Source organism: Staurois parvus, unplaced genomic scaffold, assembly GCF_062004578.1.
Source record: "Staurois parvus isolate SC_StPar_1 unplaced genomic scaffold, SC_StPar_1.0 ptg000051l, whole genome shotgun sequence".
Lineage (NCBI taxonomy): Eukaryota > Metazoa > Chordata > Amphibia > Anura > Ranidae > Staurois > Staurois parvus.
Window position 1 is genome coordinate 3,385,984 of NW_028317847.1, and position 27,507 is coordinate 3,413,490.

The window sequence follows — 27,507 nt, forward strand, 5'->3', positions numbered from 1 at the left end:
CCAAATATACTGAAAAATAGATTACGAGTTTTCATACATTGTAATATTTTTGGTGTACTTTGTTTCTCCTATTATATAAAAAAAATGAGAGGGGGAAGAGGAGGGGAGATTTTGAATTGCAAACAGATAATGAATGTTAAAGGGATTAAAGCAGTAATAAACCCAAAAGCAAACATTTATTATATTGCAGCTTACCAATTCTTAGATGTGATGGCTGTATTCATTTTTTTTTTTAAGGCTTTCTGGTGATCCTGCCAATAAGTCTGTTTTTCAACAGAAAAGCATTTACAGGGAGTAAACAACCCATTTAACACTGGCAGGGGTGCTTACAATGATCAGCTTTTATGTAAAACCTTTATCCCAAAAGGAAAAAAAAAACTGTTTGCTGTAACTACATATAAAGTGTAAGCTGGAGTTCAGCTTCAATTTGTTAGTGTGTTTAAATCTGATAGTACATCTAACACTCCCCTTCCCCCCTGACTGACAATGCTGCTGTCCTAAGGTGTCCCTGCGCTCCTTCATCCACAGTGGAGGCACTCTAATACAGGAGACATGTTACAGGCCAAATCACCAACTGAAAACAGAGGAGAAAAAAAAAGCCTAAAACAGAAAACTAATGCAGCCACCACATCTAATGATTGGTAAGCTGCAATATATTAAATTTTTGGTTTTGAGTTTAATACTCTTTAATTTATGATTTTGGAGCACCATTTATGAGGTCTATCCTGGGAAATTTAGCAGAATTATGTACAGCCATAACGATACAAGGTGGTTAATAAAATAACTGTCTAGTTGATTTTTTTCTTTTTCTTTTCTGCTCTGACTTTTAATATGAGACTTGGCGTGATGCTTTGAACACAAACCTCCATTCGCCAACTTCAGCCTATGTGTGAGATAAAGACTACTAGACAGGAATGGCCTATCACCAGTCATTATTCATAACTGTTTTCCTAAGAAGATTGCTCTCCTGTGTCCGGGGTAGAAAGTTTGGGTGTCAGATTCGGACACTCAGATCATATTTACAAGCTGACATAATGAATGGTGATATATGTTGGTGATTTGCTAAAGTCCTAAAGGCAAAGTGCTATTCTATTGGAACATATGCTTGGTTCCCTAGCTTTGACAGACACAGTACAGTGCAGTCCCTGACCATCGGTGACAAATGGTGGAGGGTGTCAGGAGGGAACCTGCATGGTTAATGGCAGGAATGGTTATAGTGTGAGTGTTCCCAGATGTTCCCAATGCATCAGTGTTAGCTCTCATTTACATTGAGAGGCCGAACACGATGCAGACACCCAGAATAAAGCCTATAGAATTACTAATCATTTGTGAGCTGATCAAGCACTACATTTATTAACCGCCTACACTCTACTGATATTTATTAACAATGAACTCACGGTATACAAAAAGTCATCTACTATATATTTTTTTTTATTCTAAGCCTTTGTGATAGTTAAAATGTATTTTTTACTTTTTTCATTTAAATTTGAGAAAACCCCACTTTATGTTTGTTCCCCATCACACAGTATACCTAAAAAAAAAAAAAAAAAAAAAAAAAAAATCTAAACTTTTTTTTTTTTTACTTTTCTAGTTGTTGGTTTGGAGTTGGCCTTGGGCGGACTGAAGGGTACTGTGAGCAATCTGAAATAAGAGAAAACTATCTGTCCCCATTGACAAAGAGGGACACATTGGGTTTCCCCCTCCTAGAATGTTGAAGTCCAACTTCTAGATCTTTAAAGGCTAAGTTACTATTATTATTATACAGGATTTGTATATCGCCAACAGTTTGCTCAGCGCTTTACAATATAAAGGGAGACAATACAGCAACAATACAGTTCAATACAAGAGGGTTAGGAGGGCCCTGCTCCTTGAAGCTTACAATCTGGAGGGTCTGGTGGTACAAAAGGTAATAACTGTGGGGGATGGACTGGTCGGAGGAATAGAAGATTTCTTTTATTAGCGATATAAATTCTGTATTATAATAATAATAATAATAATAAGTTCACCTTCAGAAGCACATTAAAACCTGTATTTCGGTTGTCACATGTAGCATGCTCCAGCACCTCCAGCCATATCCCCTGATCCCCCCTCCCTGTAACAGTGGGCAAGGAAACAATTATTTTATCATTTTATTTAAAGTGAAATTCAGGCATATAATAAACTTATCTTAAAACTGCACCCATCCCCCTTCTAACACCTCAACTAACTAACCTGTGGAAGAAAGACCTGTATACTTACCTATTTCTCAGGTGGATCCAGTCATGTGATCTCCCTATGTTGGCCAGCGTCACCGGTAGGAGAGAGCACACTCGACAACATCTGGAAAGCCTGGGTGTCCTGACTTACTATGGGCCATCCATTATCAGTGGTTTATCCTCTTCCATGAAGCCACGTGGAGTTGATGACATGACCAGACTGTAACGGCTTGAAAATAGGTAAGTATGCAGATATTTCTCAACTTCACAGGGTAGTTGGTATAAGTGTTAGAAGGGGGTGAGACCAGTTTAAATGTTAGTTGCATCCCAGAATTCTACTTTAAAAAATTCCAGGTGCTCCTGCTATGAAGGTTATTCTTTTTCTTATTATAATACAGGATTTATATAGCGCCAACAGTTTACGCAGCACTTTACAACATAAGGGCAGACAGTACCATTACAATACAAATAATACAGGAGTATTGATTCAGAGGGCCCGGCTCGTTAGAGCTTCCAATCTATGGAGGTAATCTCTAATATAGGTTGATAACATGCCATCACGGTCTACCAGTTGTTTCTCTATTACTTTTCTGGTGAAAACTTGGGATTTTTTTCTTCATTTTTAGTGTCACTAGGATGACCAGAGGGGACAAATCTTGCCAACAAGGACAAAAACAGCAGTACAAACCTAGAAGAAGTTCCCAAACACTTCCCTACCAATTCCAATGATCAAAAACAAAAAAATGGCTTTAGATACAGTTTAGGTCCCTTTCACATGGGTGCTGTCTGGTACAGTTAACATGGGATCCATGAAAAGATCTTCTGCTGAATTAGAGCAGAACGGGACGGATGTCACGTTTGTGATATTTATGTCCAGTCAGTGTCTAGCTCCACTCAAGCAAAGCTTTCTGAATACATGATAGCTTTAAGGGTGTCTGGATGTAAACAGACTTGCCTCCATTGATCTCAGACTACCTCCTATCCATCACATTTAGGTCAGAAAAAAATGAAAAAGGAAGCAGGTCTTTTCCATTTATTTGCTTCCGGATCTGGATGGACTCTGATTAAAGCAGATGTAAATGGAAGAACATCTGTTTACATCTACCCCACTCCAGTCGATCATGAACTCGGCGGCGAGACTCATCCACCTCACTAACCGATCCACATCCGCAACCCCCCTCTGCCAATAACTTCACTGGCTCCCGATTGCCCAACGCATCAAATTCAAACTACTAACCCTTACCTACAAAGCCATCCACAATGCTGCCCCAACCTACTTAACCGACCTGATACCCAAGTACTACCCTACCCGTGCCCTTCGCTCCTCTCAAGACCTCCTACTCTCTAGCTCCCTGATCTCCTCCTCCCACGCCCGACTGCAAGACTTCTCCAGGACCTCCCCCATCCTCTGGAATTCCCTACCCCAATCCATCAGACTGTCACCCACCCTCACCACCTTCAGGCGCACCCTAAAGACCCACCTCTGCAGGGAGGCCTACCCCTCCCTCACCTAACATCTGACCTCCACTCCTCCCACCACCTCATCCCCCACAGCCACTTCCTCCTATACCACTTTCCCCTCCCTCCTAGATTGTAAGCTCGAAAGAGCAGGGCCCTCGAACCCCTCGTGTATCGCACGGTCTCTGTCTTGTCTCATGTCTTGTCCCCCTGCCTTTGTACAGCGCTGAGCAAACCCTTTGGCGCTATATAAATACTGTATAATAATAATAATAATCTACCTGCCCGTAAACTTATGGTGGCCATACACTTTTTAATAAATGGCTGATTCTTTCCAATAGATCAACTGATAGGGAATGGCAACCCGTTCATTCAATATGTCACGAGTAGTGGATTTTGATTGTAAGTTATCAATCTCATCTCTGTTTCCACCATGTAATTTCAAAATCTTATTGATCAAAATACAAATGTATTCATGAACAAACTATCTCAATGCTGCTGATTCTTCCCTGGCTGACCAACATGATTAAATCCTATCTAAACTGATCAAAAGGGAAGCTATGGCTATTTGATTATTTGTGAAGTCAATAATTGACAAAATCGGAGCATGTGTGGTCACCATTACATGGTGCTTCCGATCAGGTTGGCCTGAAAAACTGACAGATGGGCCTCATTGGACTGCTCATATGAAAGAGGCCATAATGATCATCTTATTAAAGAGAAACAATCAGTTCTGGTGGAAAAACAAATACAATTCACCTGTTATCATTTCATTGTTGTTCTGAATGGTCATTAGACAAAAAAAAATTATTGAAGTAAACCAACGGTTAACAGATTATTTAATTTATAGCGATTATAAACGCTGGGCAACATTGTCTTCAATAACTACTGCACCGTACTGACAGACAGGAGAACTGGATAAAGGGATTTGACAGACACAAGCATGAGCTAATAAATTCCTTCCCCTCCTCAACCTGTTTTATAGAGACATTTGTTCCGGACTATTGACTGCCAATAGGGTGCAAACACATTCTGCTTGCAGAATTAACTGGACAATTAAACGGACATTTGGGAGGTTTATGGAGATAGCACATTGCTGTTGGAAGAACAGAAGGCAACACAAGGTAATATAATAAATTCAGTTTTAACGATAACAAGGGGAAAAAGCAATCAAACCACACATCCAGATCCCATGTCCCATCAGAACGCAGATGGAGGATTAAGGAATGTTTGCTATGGGTTACTGCACTCTGTACACTGCTCTTTAATTTAGAACATAAAGGCCAGTTTATTAAAGCGGGATTGAACTCTGCTTTTTCTATTTCAATGGTTTTTATTAATTTTTAAACAGTATAAAAGAGAGGCAATAAAACACGCCCACGCAGGGGCTATCAATTGCACAGATAAAAAAAATGCAAAATAAAAAAAAAAGGAAAACCAGTGCTCTAATGCCAACAGGGCAAAATGTATGCCCACGCAGAGGCTATCAATGGCACATAAGTTACAAAACATTACTGTAACGGACTATAACAACTAAATGCAGCTGTCCAGTCACACCAAAACAAAGAGAGAATGAAAAAAGAAGAAAGAGGGGAAGAAAAAGAAAGAGAAAAAAAAAAGAAAAGGGAGGGGCAGGGGTCCAAGAGCGCCAATACCGAACGCCATTACATCCCCAGACTAGCCGGGGAGAGTGTGGGAAAGGCATATTGCAACCACGGCTCCCGTATTTTCAAAAATTTATGTTGGGAGTCATTGCGGATACTCGACATCTGTTCGTTGAGCATCATAGTGGTCATACAATCCCGCACCCCCTGAAGAGGGACAACCGGACTCTTCCAGGCCTGAGCAATTGTTCTAGTGGCCGATAAAAACAGATAGGAAGCCAACTTCTGCTGATGAGCCAAGAGGCTGAACTCTGCTTTTTAACTTTGCTTATAATAAACCTTAAGCTGCCCATAAATGGATTGAAAACCATCTGGTTCAGCAATGCTTGTTTAGTAAATAACCCTACCAACTATTGGTACAGAGGCCAGTAAGAGCGTCTTGTTTACTGTTTATTGAGAAGATGTAAATTCTTGAATGTTTGTATAAAGCCGAATTCCAAGTATGGATCTTTTTACATAGTTATTATTATTATTATTATTATACAGTATTTATAACGCGCCAATAGTTCGCTCAGCGCTGTACATTACAAAGGGGGACAGAACATGTGACAGAACAATACCAATACAATGCAAAACATGAGGGGATCGAGGGCCCTGCTCTTTCAAGCTTACAATCTAGGAGGGAGGGGATGGTGGCACAGGAGGAGATAGCTGTGGGGGATGGAGTGGTAGGAAGAGTGGAGGAGGTCGGCAAGTTAGCAGGGGGCGGGGTAGGCTTCCCTGAAGAGATGGGTTTTCAGGGTGCGCCTAAAGGAGAGGAGAGTAGGTGATAATCTGATGGGTTGGGGCAGGGAGTTCCAGAGGATGGGTGACACCCTGGAGAAGTCCTGGAGGCGGGCATGGGAGGAGGAGACCAGGGAACTAGAGAGAAGGAGGTCTTGTGAGGAGCGGAGTGTGCGTGCTGGGCGGTACTTGGATATTAGGTCAGTGATGTAGTACGGGGCAGTATGGTGGACAGCTTTGTACGTCAGCGTTAGGATTTTGAATTTGATCCGTTGCGCAATCGGAAGCCAGTGGAGGGATTGGCAGAGGGGGGTGGCGGAAACGGAGCGGTTGGAAAGGTGAATGAGTCTGGCAGCCGTATTCAGGATGGACTGAAGCGGGGATAGCCAGCGGCGAGGCAGGCCAGTGAGGAGGGAGTTGCAGTAGTCGAGTCGTGATATGATGAGGGAGTGGATGAGCTGTTTAGTGGTTTCTGGAGTTAGGAACGTGCGGATTTTGGCAATGTTGCGGAGGTGGAGTCTGCACGAGTTTATGTGTCGTCGGCATAGAGGTGGTAGTTGAAGCCGTGAGAGTGTATGAGTTGGCCAAGGGAGGAGGTGTAGATGGAGAAGAGAAGGGGCCCGAGGACAGAGCCTTGGGTGGTCGACTGTGTCAAAGGCCGCAGAGAGGTCAAGGAGTAGGAGCACTGAGTAGTGGCCATTAGCTTTGGCGGTTAGCAGGTCGTTGGAGAGTTTGAGTAAGGCAGTTTCGGTGGAGTGTAGGGGACGGAAGCCGGACTGTAGGGGATCGAGGAGGTTGTTGTCGATGAGGTGAGAGCATAGGCGGGCGTAGACTAGGCGCTCGAGGAGTTTAGATGTAAATGGGAGCAGGGAGATGGGTCTGAGGTTGTTCGGGTCATTGGGGTCCAGGGAGGGCTTTTTAAGTATGGGGGTGATGTGTGCATGTTTCAGAGGGGAAGGGAAGGTGCCGGAGGAGAGGGAGAGATTGAAGATGTGGGTGAGGGAGCGTAGGATGGAGGGGGAGGGAGGTTGTAGGAGTTGTGAGGGGATAGGGTCAAGGGGGCAGGTGGTGAGGCGGGCATCAGAGAGGATCTTGGAGACTTCTTCGATGGTAGTAAGGTCAAAGGTGCGGAGTGTTGGGGGAGCTTCAGTATGAGGAATGTAGGGTGGGGTGGGAGAGGAGGTCAGAGCAGTGGTGGGGCCGTGGGAGAGGGGTGTAGAGGGGGTAGCTGAGTGAGGGGGAAGGGGGTTGGAGGGAGTTTGAGCAGCGACGAAGTCCCTGTGGGTTATGTCGAGGGGGAGGGGGGATGAGGGGGTAGCTGTGTGAGAGGGGACGGGTTGAGAAGGCGTGTGAGTTGCGGCAATGTCCTTGCGAATTGTGTCAATCTTGTTTTTGAAGTGATTGGCAATCTCAAGGGCAGTGAGTGAGGTGCTGGGTGGAGGTGGGGGTGGCGAGAGTAGAGAGTTGAAGGTGGAGAAGAGTCGGCGAGGATTGGAGGAGAGGGTTTTGATGAGGGTCAGGAAGTAGGCTTGTTTGGCAGTATGGAGGGAGGAGGTGTAGGTGTGGAAGGCAGATTTGTATCGGGTGAAGGCTTGTTGGGATTTGGTTTTGCGCCATAGTTGCTCCAGGGCACGACTGTGCCGTTTGAGGGTTTTGGTGTGATCAGTCTGCCAGGGCTGGAGCGGTCGGGGTCTGATGTTGCGTGTGGTTAAAGGCGCTAGTGAGTCAAGGGCTGTTGACAGCGCATTGTTGTAGGCGGTCATAGCCAAGTCGGGGCAGGACAGGGGGAGGATGCGGTCATGGAGTTGATCAACTGCGGAGTGGAGGGAGGCAGGGTTAAGGTTGCGGAGGTCACGGCTGGTAGTAGTGTGACATTTGGAGGGGTAGGCGTTGGAGGATGAGGAGATAGAGAAGGTAATCAGGTTGTGGTCAGAGAGAGGGAAGGGGGTGTTAGTGAGGTTGTGGGGAGCGCAGCGGTTGGAGAAGACAAGATCAAGGATATTACCGTTGGAGTGGGTGGTGGATTGTATGCACTGTACAAGTGCAAAGGAGGAGGTTAAGTGGAGGAGACGGGCTGTGTCCGGGTTGTCGAGGTTGACAGGGATGTTGAAATCCCCAAGGATGATAGTGGGTAGCTCAGAGGAGAGGAAGAAGGGTAGCCAGGAGGAGAAGTCTTCCAGGAAGCGGGGTATGGATCCAGGAGGCCGGTATATCACAGCAATCTTCAGGGGGGTTGGGGAGAATAATCGGACGCAGTGGGCCTCGAAGGAGGAGAAGGATAGGGAGGGGGGGTTTGGGAGGACTCGGAAGGTGCTCAGCGGTGACAGGAGCAGGCCAACCCCACCACCTTTACGACCGTTGGGCCTGGGTGAGTGGGTCCAGTGGAGACCGCCGTAGGAGAGTGCAGCAGGGGAGGTAGAGTCAGTGGGCTGGATCCAGGTTTCCGTAATCGCCAGGAGGTTGAGGGAGCGGGAAACAAAGAGGTCGTGGATGGCGGTAAGCTTGTTGCACACCGATCGGGCGTTCAGGAGTGCACATGAAAACGGGGGGGGGGGGGAGATTTTAGGGATCAGGGGGACAGATACTAAGTTGCGGGGGTTGCGGCAGGACGTGGAGGCGGGAGGGTTTTGTGCGGGTGAGGGAGGTGGTGGAGGGCCAGGATTCGGGGAGATGTCCCCCGCGGTTATGAGGAGGAGAAGGGTGAGAAAGGTGGCATGGGAGCGGGATGTGCAGGAGCGTGAGAAACTACTAGTGGAGGTGTTCGGGTCAGTGGGAGAGTGGAGTAATAAGAGGAGGTGGTGGGTGCCATAGAGGGGTGAGGGAAGCAGTGAGGGCACAATATACAAATGTTTGGGAGGAGCAGAGGGATATAGTGAATGGATTTTGGGAACAGAGGAGAGGAAAATGAGAAGGAGGAGTGGAAGAGGCATTTTGGGAAGGTGATGAGAGCAGTAGTAGGGAGATGATAGCAATGAGGGGTAGATGTACAAGTTTTGGGGTGGAGCAGAGGGGTAAAGAAATGAGATTTGGGAACAGAGGATAGTAATATGAAGAGGAGAAGAGGGGTGTATTATATAAAAGGTACACGGAGTGGGACTCAGGTATGTAAGAGATGTTTCCCAGGGTGTTTCCTTGCAGTCTGTCCAGCATGCAGTAGAGTTTCTTGCTGTTGCTGTGTCTTCCTGCTGCTTAAGTTCTCCTGCTTTAGTTCAACTGCTGTGTTTAACTGCTCTGCACTCATTCAAAGCCGCACTCCATCATAAGCAGCACCCCCATCAGAGACTGTGCCCCCCATCAGAGATCTCCCCCATGAGCTGAACTAAATTTATAGGGAGATGCTCAAATGAGCATTCAACTCCGCCCCAATTAGAAGCTGATAAGGCTCACATGAATAGGGGGGGATGTTTCTTAGGAACCAGGCCACAGTCATAAACCTGAGTGCGCCTAGAGGTGAGGACAAGTCAACAGATACACAGATATAATTACAACATTTGTTGAGAATTTAACAGGAGTCAATGCGTTTGTCTGGTTAAGAGTGGAGGTAGCAGGTAAATGCAGTTACCCAGAGAAGAACAGCAGGAGTCAATGCGTTTGTTATGCTGGTTCAGCTTGGATGCCTAGCCGATGCCCTTGGAAGCTGGAAATCACTGAAGTAAACACCGCTACTACAGTGATCTCCATTTGCTTCCAAGTCCCATGCCAAACGGCTGCTCTCCTGCATTATGCAAACAAGGAGTCACCAACTTAACACGGGTGCCCTTTAGAGAAAGCTCTGCACTTGCTCAATGAATGCAAAGCATTCTCTGATTGGATGAGGTGGAGAGGTGGATGGTGCATGTCTTGATCTCCACCTTGTCCAATCAAAGAAAGCTTTGCATTCATTTCAATGTAAAGTGTTCTAGTGGACATCAGTGCTTTCCAGCTTCCAGGTGGATTGGCCAGATGTGCAATATACATATTTACACTGGTTCAAGCTGAATCAATGTATCTATGTATAAAATATCCATACCTGGAATTTAGATAAAAATCTCAATTTGTAGTGGAGCCCTTGTGAACACCTTGGGTTGGATCCCTAATGGAGTCTTATTGACAGCTGAACAATTACTTCATCTGCTAAACCAAAAACCCAAAATAAATATGTTGTGTGTGCCCACCTTGCTATGACATCACTGGAAGTCATTATGAGCCATGTTCGCCCCCAACACTGACATCGTGAATGACATATGGAACAAAGTAAGAAATATGAATTGGTTAATTTTCTAAATTCTTCCAAATGTCTATGGCAGAGCCATGAGGATCTCATGAACAGTAGGAGTTGAATGTATTTTTCCGAGAAAGGGTGGACGAGTTTCTGAAATGACTGAGTTATGTTGTGCGGTGCATTTAGATGAAAACAGCTCCACTTTAAGTAAACTCTCACTGCTTTTATATTGAAAAAAGCCAATCTTCACAGCGTTTTAATTACAGCCAACATTGTAAACAATGCTTTCAGCTCAGCTGACAAAGAATTGATATAATTAGAACGAATTTTAATGTACACAACAATAACATATCCAAGCTGTGCACTGCTGTACAGCATACAAAACTGGAGAACCAATGAGAGCTGTATGAGCTGGTAGTCTCTTAGAATATTAGCCATGAAATAGCTTGAGGCCCCTTTCACATGGATGCTGTCAGTCCATTTTTAATGTGATCTGATGAATCAAAAACAGACTGCAATCTATTCCTATGAGGAACATCCATTTACATCCAGCCGCCCATAGGGTTTACATGGTTACATTTTTTCTCCATCACAATATAGAGGAGAAACTGGAATGGACAAGGATGTCCTATATGTGACATATTTTTATTTTTTCTCAGCATCTATGGATTCCCTGATGAGACAGCACAGAGGGTACCTGTGTAAAAGAGGCCTAATATTGAAAAGGCTTTGTTAAACAAGCTTCATTTCACTTACATAACCATATTAAAAAAAAAAAAAGTTTACTGAAATGATCAATGCATAGACATACCATTTGAAGAGTAAAAATAGCCATACTGAATAATTAAAGTGGACCTAAAGCCAAAACCTTTTTCAGTTATGAATAGAGTGGTAAGGGTTAGACCAGGGTCTCCAAACTTCCTAAACAAAGGGCCAGTTTACTGTCCTTTAGACTTTAGGGGGGGGGGGGGGGGGGCTGGACTGTGGCCACTGGGAGTAGGAAAAGTCCAGATGTCAGTGGGAAAAAACAATGCCCCATTGTTCGGTATCATTGGGAAGCATTGTTGGCATCAGTGGATAAAATAATGCCCCAAGGGCCAAATAAAAGCAAGCAAAGGGACGCAGTTTGGACACCACTGGGTTAGACTATCTGTTGGGTTTTTATTGCCGTCTGTGTCCCCACTGGCCAGGATCATCCTCTCCATTTGTCCTGATGAGGCGAGATGAAATTATCCAGTGGGGACATCTGTTCTGCTGACAACTGTCTGAGGAGTTTCCGACACCTTTTAGAAATATTCTCTCACTTCCTGTTGTCCCTCTGGAAAAAGGAAGTGAAGGGAAATCTCCACAGACAGGAAAAGGGAAAAAGAAACACAAAAAAGAAAGGGTTTCAATCATTCCCCATGCTAAATAAAAGGTTTTAGCCTTAGATATAAAGATTAACCCAAGCAACTGTTATTTTTGTTTTTTTTCTACAGTCTCTGTAAGATGTCCCATTGTGTCTCTCTTCATCTACAAAAATATTAATTTCCAGTTAGAATGTTGGCTTTCTTTTTTTTTAATAAACCACAAAGAGGTTTTCATCAATACTCAGAATGTAAATCAAGGGACTACACTCTTACTCTCTCCCTTCTCTGATATTGGCTTTAATAAAGCTGAAGTTTATCCTGCCTATATTTTGCCTTCCCTGGTTCTCTCCTCCCCCCTCATCAACACAATAATGACATTTTGAAATAAAACTTTCAACTTTAATTATGTATTTTATTTTGGACCTAGTGATATCATCATTGGGTCTTTGCGATTCTTTGTCAGGCTAAGTCATTGACAAACAGAACATAGATCTCACATGTGTATTTAGCCTTTGAATAAAATGTGTGTACTGCAGGGGACATCTATGTGACCAGCACTCTTGACCTACAGGGGTCCCAAGTTTAATTTTCACCAGGGAAATAGATGGGGTTGTGATTATTTTTAAAATACCACACCATCTGGAGTTTTCAGAAGTGAAGGTGCATGGTTGGAGGTGTCCATTCTTGGCCCAGGTTGCATAGTGTCATTGGTTGTGAGATCGCTGGCGGTAACCTGCACCATACCAACCAATTAACCTGTGTGGTCCGGGGGCAAAACACACAAACAGGGTTGAGCATGCAATGAACTCAAGAGTTTCTGGTGTGGGTGGCACCCTCAATGTGCCTCAATGAGGGCCACCTGAAATGACTGTCTCAATTGGCCTCAAGGCCAGCGTGAACCTGAGCATAGAGATCACAACAAGATACCCAGGAGGACATAAATACAAGATTCACATGGCAGTGTATCTGAGACAAAAGCCTGTCACAGACAGTTGCTTTTTTTAGCACACATTCATTCCGAGCTGTGAATGCCATGATTACCGGGGGCACCAACACATGGCACAGGCAGGGATGGTAGTACAAAAACAACGTACAGTTGGAAAAAATAGCTATAGACCATTTTAGGGCTGAAGCCCCTCGAGGTATCTGCACATGTCTTATAAACACAAGCATTTTACTTCTATGCCAGCTTTACCGGCTGTGCCAGTCGAGTGTTCCCTCTACACATGTTTCTTATGAGGATGTTTAGAAAGACAAGGCTGAGAATTAACTGCAAAGTCAAATTCCTACACCCAAATGAGGTGTCTGATACATCAGACATAACACATCATCACTGGCAGGGGAAGCTTTTGTCATTAAGAAATAATATAAAAAACCTGGCCAAGCAACTAATAAGGGGCCATTATAGAAGAGGGGAAGATAAAAACGTTTTTTAAGCTATCAGATATGGAAGAGAGTCCTGTGCTCTTTGCTGAAGACCTGCGGGGTCTGTTTCTGCAGACTGGTCCCTACCTGCAACTCAAGATAACCAGCTTCTGGAACCAGTAGACAGAACTCAAACCACCCAGTAACTGTAAAACTCTAGTTGGCCCTAGACGTGCATGCACACGTGTTATGATGTGTCTTAACATGTGGTATATGTGCATTGCCATTCATTCTGAATGCCACGCCAATGTACATACAGTTAAAAATAGTGTGTTCTGTCCTTCAGTGCACAGGTGTGAAGGAGCTATGCAATTTGGTTTGCTGTCCCGCCAAAATGCAGGTAATTTTGTCTTGCATTGAGGTTTGTAAATACTTTCTAATTCTCCAGGTTTCAGTGATATAATGACTGCCATGAAGCTGTTTAGTGCACTTCTTAAATTTCCTTGATCCACAACCCTGGTGACATTTGGAGGACTACAACAAAACGACGCCCATCCAAACACTGCCTTGGCATAAAGCAAGCTCCTCAGCTTGGTCTATCAATGGGAGAACCCCCCCCCAACATGTTTCACCCAAAAGGGGAATAATCATAGTGTTCCTATTTGGTCCCTGTTAGGGGGGTTATCCCATGGAAAAGAGACCAAGCTGAAGCCATTTTCACTAACAGGAGCTCACTGTATGCCGTGGTGACATGTGGAAGAGTAAAACAAAATGGCACCCCTTGACATATAGCAAGCTCCTCTTAGTAAAAAAAGACTTCAGCTTGGTCTTCTACCCATGGGAGAACCCCCTTCTAACATGTTTCGCCCAATAGCTGCTTAATAATAGAAGTCCTGTTAGGCCAAACATGTTACAGGGGGTTCTCCCATGGGAAGGAGATCAAGCTGAAGCAGTTTTTACTAAAAGAAGCTCACTATATGCCAAGACTGTGCTAACAGGCGCCGTTTTGTTGTAGTCCTCGATGTGTCTGATAAGCCAGTATTCAACCCAACCAACACATGCAAAACTTGTGGCCAGTCGGCGGGGATAACAAATTGGGGCATTTGAGTGGTACCAATTTTATTTGGTGTCTGGTGACATTTTAACACAACTATCATTATGACCCTACCGCTCTAGGTATTATTGCAACAACATATAATGCCTTCTTAGAAGGACAGGCCCAAAGCCTCCTTCCATACCTAGATTACTGGGACAGAGATCTTGAGAGAGGGAATGGAACACTGCTTTTGTTCTGGTATATGGTTCCACAATGCTTGGCAAATTTTCACTGGATGTCTTCAGCTCACGTCTATAGGTCTGTAAAATCCCTGGCACCCATCTCTTTACCTGGTGGGAATATGCTAAAATTTGACATAATTGGATTAGCATATTAACAAGTGGCATACACACTCCAAAAGATGCCCTTGCCCAGCCTGAAACCAGATGCTTGCACAAACACCCAGTTTCCACTACTGTCAATCTTGTTTATGGAGTACAAACAAGTTCCCACTAAAGCATAGTGGTCCTGAAACCGTACAATTGCAGAAATTAAGAAAAAAATTAATTGGTTCTAAATCAACAAAAAAATGGCTGCTAATCTTAAAGACGCTTAGATTTGAACAGGTTTAAACTCCATGGATTAACACCCATCTTCCAATGCACCTAAACCATACACTGTTGGCTCTCTGATAATAGGGCTTCTTTTGTATTACTTGAAATTTAGACTAGAATCCACCCTCTGTTCTGTTTTAGCCCTTCCCCATATCCCTACCTTTGCTTTCCAGTTTTTCACACTTTTTTTGCTATTTTCTCATCTACAAAGTGTTACTTCTGGACTCTCGCCCAACCTTATAACTCATAATCAATAGCTAACCTTGTTGTTCCCATACCTCTGCAATTTTCATAGATTTAGGGAACTAAGACTACATAAGACCTCCATTGCCCTAACCATATTTTGCATACCTTATTGTGGGACCACCCTGTTCTAGCTAAGTAGTCCATTCCTTGGTGTAAAGGCTTCTGATGGATTACCATCTATGAAACCTTGATGACACCAAGGATGGGATTAAGTAACTAAAACAGGGTGGCTCCACTATTTTCACACCTCCAATCCTGTTCTTGGATACAAACATCTACCATATCCATGGTAATTGGATCAAGTTGTCAGTGGATATAAATGTTGGGGTGTATTCCTGACACTCATTAGAACTGGTTTAGATAACCTATGAAATTTCTTCAACATCAACTAACGCTAGATATATCTCAACTCTGTGTTTAGCCATCATCTTGAAGTTCAGCTTTAAGAAACCAATAAGAAACCTAAAACCACGGGGCTGAAAATTTACTGGCAGAGTCACAAGGGAAACATGACTTACAAAGCAGATAATAAAATGGTTTATTTAATAGAAATTCCATTTAAAATTCCTATTAACCTGCAGAAGTTTGTGGTAGTTCTCAGACACTGCAGACCAATTACCAGAATGGACACAGGCAGGCCGGATGGAACTGGATGTATCATTTATGTATACGATCTATTCAGCACAATGCTTATTTGTAGAATATAAAGTCAGCGCAGTGCCAGAGTCCTACACATGATCCTCCAGCTCAACACTGTGAAAATATCTGCTAGATTATTTACTGGGCTCCTAATAAGGCTAAGGCCACATAAGGCTTCTCTGTACGGCTTGATCAAGTTTCTTCTGTCAATTAACATAAAAGTTAATTCAGTCAGCAGCTGGGTTTCCCATCCGCACATTCAGCTTCTCTCGTAGCAAGTCAGATAAAAATCAGGCGTCTTACATCCTTTCAGCTCATTGTTAGTGATCTATGTGTTGTATCTGCTCAGCCTTTGTCCCTAATTCCATTTCAATATGTTATTGAAAGAATATTTTTATTCCTGGTTGGTGTCACAAAGAATAATATTCTATTGAGTGTCAGCTGAGCTTAGAATAATAATTGGATATGACTCCAGTTACAGTTTATGGAGAGAAATAAATGACTTGGATCTGATAACTTCCTAAGCAGCGTCACTATTATGATCTATTATTCCCACTGGAGTTGATGGCGGGGCAGCACACTGGCTAAATGGTTAGCACTTCCGCCTGGCAGTACTAAGGTCGTTGGTTCGAATCCCAGCCATGACACCACCTGCCTGGAGTTTGCATGTTCTACCTGTGCCTGCGTGGGTTTCCTCTGGGTACTCCGGTTTCCTCCCACACTCCAAAGACATGCTGGTAGGTTAATTGGATCCTTTCTAAATTGTCCCTAGTATGTGTATGTATGAATGTGAGTTAGGGACCTTAGATTGTACACCCCTTGAGGGTTAGGGACTGATGTGAATGTACAATATATATGTAAAGCGCTGCGCAAATTGTCAGCGCTATAAAAGTACCTGAAATTAATAAATAAATCTATGAGTGTTATTTTATCACCTGCAGCTGCCTTCAAGATTTCGGAAGTTTCTGTACTTAAGCACTGTACCCTGAAATTTGTGCCCAACAAAAAGTCCCTGTTTTTGACAAAGACAAAGGGTATCTAAAGCACGTCAATATTTTACTGCTGCCTATGTCCATGTTAGGAACATTCACTTTCTAAAAACACAAAGAAACTCTACTTTTCCCCCTATGCAACCCTTGGAGTGCTGACTCAACGGTTGGGTTCCTTTCTACACCATAATTCAGTCCAAGAAGAAAAATAATGCCAGAGTCTGGCTACAATACTCTGATTAAAATTCTCACCAGCCCCAAAGGTCTCCTGGGATCCCATGCACCATGCATCACAAGAGGCTTTGGGTCAATCTCAGCTGCACTTTACAAACACCGGGCAATTTCCGCCAAACTACACAACTGTCATGCATCATCAGGGGGCTGGCCTTAACCACTTCCCGACCGGCCGTTGCATATAAAAGGCGGGACGGTGGCACTGCAGGGTCGGGTGGCCATTTATAAACGGCCTCCCCGCACCCTGCTTGTGCGCGCTCCCTGGGAGCGTGCAGCACCGCCATCCAGTGCCCGCTGTGTCCTCCGGACACAGTGAAACACCGATCGTCGGACGGGACCTCTGTACGAGGTCCCAATCATGTGATCACTGATTGGCCAATCAGTGATCACATGCAAAGTAGTAAGCAAGATGTCACTTGTGACATCATTGCTTACTACGTGTGAAATCTGTGAATGATCACAGAGGTCACATGGTACAAGGCTATTCACAACAGCCTTGTACCATGTGACAAGCTGTGACCAATCACAGCTCACTCAGTACTTCTCAATGAGTGCAAGAATGCAGACAGAGAGAAAGAGAAATTATTGCTTTTACATCCTATATGGGTGTAAAAGCAATCAGTGTAAAAAAAAAAAATCTTCATCACCCCCCACAAGTAGTACAGTGTCACCATGGTGACACTGTACTGCTAGGGTGACAGTATGTAAAATAATAAAAATAAAAAATAATGATATAAAAAAATAAAATAAAAATGTAAAAAAAAATGTTTAAAAAAATTATAATTTTTGGTTATAAACTAATTTGGATTTTTTTTTACTAAAAAGATAACGGAATAAATTTTGGCCAAGATTTATGATGGAATATTATTTATTTGCAAAATTATATAAAAAACACTTTTTTCAAAATTTTGGGACTTCCATTTACATAGCAAAAAAAATAAAAATCCCAGCGGTGAATAAATACCACCAAAATAAAGCTTTATCTGTCTCAAAAAAATGGTAAAAAATTCATTTGGGTACAGTGTTGCATGACCGCGCAATTGCCATTTAAAGTGTGATAGCGCTGAAAGCTGAAAATTGCCCTGGACAGGAAGGGGGTAAAAGTGTCCGATCTGGAAGTGGTTAAAGAACCCAGAAAAGAAGTGGCGGTGACATTTGACAACATTGCATTTGCTGGGCTGCTTCATATGTGTTTTTTTTTGTAAGGAAAACTCACCTGTCAAAGTAGAAGGGGGGGGGAGGGGGTGACGTTCCTCTTTAAGAAAGGGCAAGAGAGCAAAGGAAAAAAGGGAAGTACAGGCTGGAGCAAGAGTGGAGTTTAGAAACAAGGAGGTGGAGGGGCAGGTCAACTAGCACCGTTTAGGTGTGTTTGGCAGACTAGATATCAGTATGTCAAAGATCCCAGACTTTTTTTTTTTTGTATCGGGGGACTCTAGCTGTAAGGTTCTCCATAAGAAGGACATTTTGAATGCTACTGGGTAGGTAAAGTGGTACTAAACCCATCGATTTTAACAGTTCAAAAAAAACCAGTTACATTTCCACCATGCTAAGAATGCAAATTGTCACATTTCCTTGTGCTCTCAACCAAAACTGTCAAACCATCAAATGGATGGAGTCAGAACTAATCGTATGAGCAGCGCCATGGCAGTTGCAGATCAAAAAGAGGCTGAGATGGCAGCTTCCTTGGCTGAAAAGGATTTACTCCTGCTTAAAATCATTTATATCCTAATGCATTCCCTGCATCAAAGTAAAAAAAAAAATCCTCCTGCCTGTCCTTTCCACCTCCCATCCAACACTTACTTGAGACCTTTGTCGGTCCAGCGCTGTGCCTATCTGCAGTAATGATGATCTCTCTCCCTCTTATCACAGAACAGAATAAAAACAGTGGGAGCCACTGACATCTGCTGCTGTCAATCAAATCCACCGAGGAGGAAGCAGGGCTAAGCCACACTGTGTGTGTCTATGGACACACACAGCCCAGCTTGGGAGTGTGCCCGCACATCTGCCCCATAGCAAGCGGTTTGCAATGAGGGCACACGGAAAAGAGTGGACCTCGCTGGAGGGGGACCCCAGAAGCAGGTAAGTATAAATCACTTTTATTTTAGGATAATGTCTTTACAACTGCTTTAATTGTTGGTTGAGAGGTTTGTTTACACCTGGTGGCAGTTAGGCACCAGGCTACCATTAAAATGTGTGATTAGGTTCTTAAAATCCCACAATTGAATTGTCACTAGGACCAGTTGAGGCATTTCCCTTACTGTGCAGAGAGTTCCTCTCACTTCATGGTGTCTACAGGACAGGACATGAAGGAAAGTCTCCCCAGTGGGGCACCTTACAAGGGTTTTCACCATTCCTCCCCCTTTCTCAAAATAGAAAAATATGTTCGCTTTAGATATAATTTAAAGCAGAAATATAAATACCTAACCTTTGGTTCAACTATGTATTCATTCATTGAGAAATCATTAATGTCTGTGGAATACAATTAGCATTATTAGCTATAATGTCTTTACATTCATTTCTATAATCCTTGTGTACTACAAATCAAGCTTTGAATGTGAATAGCGGTCTATTGCATTGTCCAGTGATCTCATCTGAGTATGTTTTAGGCACTTGGAGCTGGAGCTGTGGGGAAAGTGCACTGAAGGGCAGAGTGTAAGATATATTCTACCAATGGGGTGGTGCTCATTTAGATTCTAATAAGCAGAGGGGGCAAAGGATGCTGCAGAACTGCAGAGACTGCAAACAGTGGTGGCACCCTTCAATTATACAGTGTGGAAGGAGACTCACCTATAAAACTGCTATAAAGAAGCATGAAATTCAAGCTGTCAAAACTGGAGATGGAGCTCTGCAGATGTATACAATGATGTCATGTGTTTAAAGCCTAGCACATTTAAAATATATATATTACATGACAAATGATTTGCATATCTATTAAGCTTCTTTTAAGATACCATTACTCCTGCCAAACAGCATAGCCAGGTCTCTGACCTGATTTTAATATAGTTCACACAAAACAGGGTAACCTGACCTAGCCAAGAAGTGAAGCATGGAAGGAACAGTAGAATGTGATGAGGTCATCCACCTATCAGCATGCTCTGTCTTGGATTGTCAGAACTGTGCAGTGGAGTCCAATTGGTTTACAATGCCATGCTTTCCTTCCCTAGTTTAAATGCAGCTTCATCGGGGAATACAGCAGAATGTGATAGTTTTAGAATCTAATTCTAATACAACAATTAAATGCAGACTTTTTCTATCTATTTTAATAAGCTGTCATGCAGTCATATCAGATATATTGGTTTCTAATGGACCCATTATACATCCTAACTGACAGCAACAACGATACTTAAGCCCACCAGAATTTAGTAAGCATGTGTGTTTATGCAATCACGCCTCAAAAAACAAACAAAAAACATACCTTCTGGATCATATGTTTGGAAGATCCGCCTGGCTTGTTCCGTAGGAGATTCAGGGGCAACCAAAGTAATTTCCTGGAATTAAAAAAAAGTATTACTTACATTCCAACATACTAAAAATGTATAAATTCTAAGAATAATAAATATGACAATACCAATGCCTAAGAGCAGCACCTCTGATGCTAGTAAGTACCTTCAAAAGTAACCAAACCATCCTTAGTGCAGCCTGATATCTGGAGCCTGGCCAGACTCAGCTAGAAGGTCTTGACTTTGCTTCAACCTCAGTGGTCAAAAGAATGTGTTAAACCCCTACCTGTAGTGGCTAGGAAGGCTTTCAATAAACATTTCGGAATGTGTCTGTGGGAATCTGTGCCCATTCAGCAAAGGGGCATTTGTGAGGTCAAGTAGTGATGTTGGATGAGAAGACCTAGAAGGAGAAGAAGGAGAAGGAGAAGAAGGAGAAGGAGAAGAAGGAGAAGGAGAAGAAGGAGGAGAAGAAGGAGGAGGAGAAGAAGGAGAATAAGGAGAAGGAGAAGGAGAAGAAGAAGGAGAAGGAGAAGAAGGAGAAGAAGGAGAAGAAGGAGAAGGAGGGTGTCTATGGGAATGTTTGACCATTCTTCCAGAAGCACATTTGTGAGGTCAAGAAATGATGTTGAACGAGAAGGCCTGGCTCGCAGTCTCCGCTCTTATTCATCCCAAAGGTGTTCTATTGGGTTGACTGTGCAGGACAGTCAAGTTCCTCCACCCCAAACTCACTCATCCATGTATTTATGGACCTTGCTTTATGCACTGGTGCACAATCATGTTGGAACAGGAAGGGGCCATCCCCAAACGGTTCCCACAAAGTTGGGAGCATGAAATTGTCCAAAATGTCTTGGTATGCTGACACCTTAAGAGTTACCTTCACTGTAAAAAAGGGTCAAGCCAAACCTCTGAAAATCAACCCCACACCATAATCTCACCTCCACCAAACTTTACACTTGGCACACTGCAGTCAGGCAAGTACCGATCTCCTGGCAACTGCCAAACCCAGAGACGGCCATCAGATTGCCAGACAGAGAAGTGTGATTTGTAACTCCAGAGAAAAAGGTCTCCACTGTTCTAGAGTCCAGTGGCAGCGTGCTTTACACCACTGCAACCAACAATTTGTATTGCACTTGGTGATGTAAGGATTGGATGCAGCTTCTCAGGTCATGGAAACCCATTCCATAAAGCTCTCCATGCACTGTTATTGTGCTAATCTGAAGGCCACATGAAGTGTGGAGGTCCTTAGCTATTGACTCTGCAGACAGTTGGTGACCTATGCGCAGACCCCGCTCTGTCATTTTACATGGCTTACCACTTTGTGAATGAGTTGCTGTTGTTCCCAGTCACTTCTACTTTGTTATAATACTACTAACAGTTGACCGTGGAATATTTAGTAGCAAGAAAATTTCACAGATGGATTTATTGCACAGGTGGCAACCTATCACGGTACCACGCTTGAATTCACTGAGCTTCTGAGAGCGACCCATTCTTTCACAAATGTTTGTAGAAGCAGTCTGCATGCCTAGGTGCTTGATTTTATAGACCTGTGGCCATGAAAGTGATTGGAACACCTGAATCCAATGATTTGGAGGGGTGTCCCAATACTTTTGGCAATATAGTGTATATTGTCTAATTCAAGCTTGTCCAATCTGCAGTCCAAGATGGCTATGTATGTGGCCTAACACAAAATTTTAAACTTACTTAAAAATGTTGATTTTTTTTTTAGGGGAATTTTTTTGCAAAAAACACGTCTACACTTAGCAAACACATGTTGCTGAAGAAAATTTTGACGGCGTCTCTTTACTGGATTTTTATAAGTTTTATCTTCCCAAAGGAAAATCTCCCACTATTCACAATCATGCCTTATTCAAGTTATCAGTTTACGGCAGTACCTATATTTGTGAGCAACTATTTTTAAGGATGAAGCACATGAATGGCAAAACTAGAACCAAAATAACTGACGAGCACCTGGAGAATTCATTGATAATTGCTACTACATCCATCCAACCAGATATTGATGCGTTAGTTCATCAAAAACAGTGTCAAATATTGGCACTTGTTTTATGCTGCCCTCTTTTACTTTTATTTTTTCTTTATTAAAAAAAATAAGGTTTTATTGCTCAGATAGGTGCCTTATCTATATCAGTGATTGTTAATTTGTGATCTGCCTGACATTTTCTGCTCATCAGCTATCATTATTAGAGAATTTTATGTGTGGCCCAAAACAATTCCTCTTCTTCCAATGTGGACCAGGAAAGTCAAAAGGTTGTACACCCAAGTTTTTTTGGAGAGGTGTCCACTTATGTCTGGGCATAAAGTGCGTATATATATATATATATATATATATATATATATATATATATATATATATATATATATATAAATTGAAAAAAGAATGGCATGGCAAGGGCTGCAAACATAGTTGGTGGGGTTATTTGAGGGTGCATTAGGGGTGTTCCAAGCAAAGCTTTACCCAGTGTGGTATAAGATAAAAATTTAGGATCGGCAGACCCCGGGGGCGGACTGACCATTGGGGAACTCGGGGTCCGGGGTCAGTAGGGGGCCCCATGAGATGTCCCTGGTACCTTTCATAGGCTTTTTTGGGTGTGACTTGAGTGTGGGTGAGGACACAGGGGCCCCATGATCCCCTATTGCCCGGGGGGCCCCATGAGTTGTCAGACCGCCCCTGGGCAGACCTGAACCCAGCAAACAGGACGTACAAATACATTGGGATTTGAGTAAATACGTTCTCTATAGACACCAATTCAAACACACTTTAGATACTAGGGAAAAGATAAGATCCTAGAGAAGTTCAAAGATAAAACAATAATAAACATGCAGGAAAATAAGCTAACTAATTGATTCCCATAAAAACTAAACAAATCTGTATGGGAATGTGCAGCACACAACCATATAATAAGGCAGTTGGATATAGAGAGTTCCTCCTAAGTGAGCTGGTCTATACAGGAGTACAATAATTTATAGGCCGGGGGGGGGGGGGGGGGGGGGGGGGGAGGTGAAAGGATGGAGAGAATATAAAGAACAGACACCCAGTGAGGTTAGGGAAAGCCAACTCATCAAAGAAGACCTTAGTGCTGTACTCTCTCTGGATTTCCTCCAAGTAACTGCTGGGACTGCAGGGTGGACAGGACTGCGGAGCTAAGTGGTCGTAAAAGTGAAAGTGTACTTTACTGGAAGATGGATCTGTAACTGCCAGCTTGGACAAATATATTTCAGGGCAGCAAAGTGCAGAAAAGGTTATTGGAGATTAATTTGGGCTTAAGCATCTGGGGGTTACATTTAACTATTTGGGGTAAGCCTATTGTTAGAAGATTGTTGTGGGAAGACTAAAGTGGACCTAGTATTATATGTATATATATTCATACCAAGTGCATACATTGTTTCCAGGTATTTCTTATCTCTCACAAAGATCACAGTTTTCCCTCTGACAATGCCTTCATCTGCTTTAGTAATCAGATGGATAGAACCATCTTTGTTAAAGTATCTTCCAGGGCCACCGTCTACTTTCAAGACTAAAAGGCCGGGTAAAAGGTAACACACTCATGTGACTCTGGGTGCCTGTGCAGTTTTTGGCTGTGTTCAAAAATGTCTGACACATATCAACCCCCTGCTGCCACTTCTCACCTTGTGACTGATCCTGTGGGGAAGGTAACTGAGGAATTGCTTCCTCTTGTCTGCAGCTGACTGATGACACCTTCTCAGCCAAGGAAGAGTCACTGAATGGAGCCCAAGAATGGCTTTTAAATAATTAGAAGGTAGAGCTTTTCTGAAAAATTATACTGTTGCCATATATTATGCCATTCATACTTGTACAGTTACTGAAAGGCTGCTTTAAGTATTAAATGTCCAACAAGAAGGAATACTTTGCAAGAGCAAGACTAGACAAATATTTGTAAAAGGTGAGGTACTGTATGGTGCATGCTGCTAGAATGCTACACACACATTTTTTTGGTGTGCAACGCATGTTACTGCATGTAATAACATGCTAATGCACTACAAAGTCGTGAATGGACCCCAATAAACACAACTTGGTAGAAGCAGGGCTTTGACTGCTAATGTCAGAGCTGCCTCCCATCTGATGGCCTATGATCTAATGACAATTGCAGGTTCCCAGGTACAGCTTCCTCTCCAGCAGGGAAAACAGTGAACACCACACAACCCAATCTCACTCAAAATCTGAGGCTAGCAATCAAAGACAGCAGATCCTTTGATGATCTCGCACATCAGACATACAAAGATAACAGGAGGGCCTAGGCAGGACTTACATTGCTATTTTTAGGAGGAATTAAAGACAGCAGGTTCAGTAGGGACCAGCTGAGATTCGATACATCTATGGGCACGCTGACTGTACTGAAGTAGATCCATCAATCAACTTGAGTACAACCAGCCTGTCAGATTTTTTACATGCGGTCAATGTTGGTGGCTGCAGCTAGTAGCAGGTATTATTATCATTTTTATACAGGTTTTATATAGCAACAACAGTTTGCACAGCATTATACAATATAAAGGTAGACAGTACAGTTACAATGCAATTAAAAAACAAGAGAATTAAGAGGACCCTACTCATAAGAGCTTACAATCTAATAGGGTGGGATCCCAGTGTTCTGCTGGTCAGGAAGGCTCCCTGCTGGCAGTACACATTAGCACTGCAGGAGGGATTCCCCCATCAACACTGACTGTGTTGATCATGGAACTTGGTTGCAGGAAAGAAACTTGCATCATCCATGGCTTGCCTTATACACATGTGGTATGTTCCATTTAAGACAGCAAATTTTTGCTTTTTGAGTTAAAGTCCACTATAGGGCACACGTTTCAATGCTGTCTGGAGAGTACCTATATATACAGTACATGGATTTCAAAAATGTAAACATCTGAATACTGAAATAAGGTCTATTTAGTAACACATCACAGTAAAAACAGTTGAAATGCTCTGGCAGAATCTTAGGAGGCTTCATTATAAAATTCTTAGACACATACTTCTATTTCCCATAGGTGACCATCTTGCCAAACAAAGAATGATTCCCACAGTCTTCCACCTACGCCATATCCCTGAATGCACATCATATCTTCCTATTGTGTAGTTGGTAAAAAAACTGAATTTATTTATAACCCTTAAGAAAAGTATTATTAAAATGTAATGGCAACACCGCCTTAAACTAAGCTTTAGGGCTGCTCTCCAGCAACATCATGGAGTCCACACATCCATACTGTTGTGATTACAGCAGATCATGGCTGCTCACACAAACAGCACTGATCACAAGACTTGTGGCTAATTCTTTTATTCTTAAAGTTCCCCCAGCTGATCAATGGAGAGCAGACAGAGTAGACTGAGTTTTCGCCGACCTGCAACAGACTGATGACATCATGTAAGCCTAGGCAAAGAGAGTGAAGCTGAAGGAGGACTTTTTAATGATAAAAGTAGTTTTTCTGAAAAACAATACTAATGATGTAGCATGTGGCATGTCAGAAATGTATTCATCCAGACTGGTAAAGTTAAAGAGGTTGTAAACCTCTGAAATGAAAAATGAACAGATCATATCCCTCTATAAATGTGATCTTGCCTCAGTCCAAAGTACTTAGTGTGACTTCTGTCTCCTCTCTTTCAGCACAAGTCACTTCTGACAGGCAATGCTGGTTTCCCAATGATATTGTGTGGAGGGGATGTGTGCAATCCCTCCACTCGGGTCTCAGACAGGGGCATATTTACCACAAGGCAGACTAGGCATTTGCCTAGTGTGGCATTTTTTAGGGGGGCAGCACTGCCCCCTGGAAGAAGGGACATATGCAGCATGGGGACCAAGTGGGATCCAAGACAGGCTGCGGGCTGCTTGATGGTGTATGCAGAGCCCAATTGTCGCTCTGGGTGTCCAGAGCTGTGAAGGTGAGTGTCTTTCACTCTGTAGCTAGGGGGGTGTTGGCAGGGGGTTAGTGGAAGGCTCTCATGGGTGGAGGGGGATGGGGCAGGGGTGTTGTTGGTCACTGTCAAGCTCTCTCCGCGGGCGGGCTGGTGTTGGTCGGTGTCAGGATCTCTCTGCCGGGGAGGGGGCCTCCAATTTTTGTGTTTCCTAGGGCAGCACAAAACCTAAATACACCCCTGGTCTCAGATTACACTCAGCTCCCTGCTGTGCAGCGTGTGAAATAAGATCACTACCTCTTGCCCTTTGGAGCTCAGAGATGCTGCTCAAGGCTCCATTCACATTCTCGAATCTCCAAATTCGCATGACAAGTTGCACAAGTGTGAATGGGGCCTTAAATGTGTACTTTAGGAGGCTGTAGAGAAGAGAAGACTGTAGATAAACAAGTACAACTTAAGTAAGGGAATTTTTTTCTTCCTGTGTATCACCTGGTGCTAATCACTTCACTGGGTATATGTAAGGGTCTACAATCACTTTATAAAAGGCCAATCTAATGGTCTTTTCAGAAAAACCGATGGCTTCCTTTAAAGAGGATATTGTACATTCACAAACAGAGACATAGCTAGAAACCACACAGCCCTATGGTAGAACTCTGATGGGGCCCCTACTGGTGGAAGTAGTCTATTCTACAGCCCTTTTGACATCTCTTAACAGTGGAGGTCTAATGAGGTTGGCAATTAATGTACCACTTTTTACAGCTCCTTCACATTAGCGGTGACAGGTGGTGATGGTGGGGGATCTTACAGAGACAACAGTGACTCAGAGTGGGCATCATTAAATGTGGTGACATTACTGGTAATCCAAAATGCACAAGGGGGGGGGGGGTGTTACGACTGCACTATATAATGAGTCTTTGGACCCCTCTTGACTTCGTTAAGTGTTTATACACTCACCAACCATTTAATTAGGTACACCTTAATAGTGCCAAGAAAATATCCCCCACACCATTACATCGCCAGCCTGAACCGCTGATACAAGGCGGGATGGATCCGTGCTTTCATGCTGCTTACAGTTCTGACCCTACTATCTGAATGTCGCAGCAACTAATCTGCCCATTCTCCTCTGACATCAACAAGGCATTTTTGTCCACATGACTGCAGCTCACTGGATATTTTCTCTTTTTCGGACCATTCTCAGTAAACCCTAGAGAGGGTTGTGTGTGAAAACCCCAGTAGATCAGCAGTTTTTGAAATACTTAGACCAACCTGTCTGGCACCAACAACCATGCCATGTTCAATGTCACTTAAATCCCCCCATTTTTCCCATTCTGATGCTCGGTCTTAACTTAAGCAAGTCGTCTTCACCACATCTACATGCCTAAATGCAATGACTTGTTGCCATGTGATTGGCTGATTAATAATTTGTGTTACCAAGCAATTGGTGTACCTAATAAAAGTGGCCAGTGAGTGTATACTATA

The 27,507-nt window shown here is 43.2% G+C and overlaps 1 protein-coding gene across 1 annotated transcript in view; it reads right to left on the reverse strand.

The window, feature by feature from the left end:
* MINDY3 (MINDY lysine 48 deubiquitinase 3) overlaps positions 1 to 27,507 on the reverse strand; it is a 184,050-nt gene that overhangs the window by 24,569 nt on the left and 131,974 nt on the right. Inside the window, exon 12 of the mRNA XM_089666335.1 lies at positions 20,129 to 20,201. Coding sequence (XP_089522461.1) covers positions 20,129 to 20,201 — 73 coding nt within the window. The remainder of the gene's footprint in view (positions 1 to 20,128; positions 20,202 to 27,507) is intronic.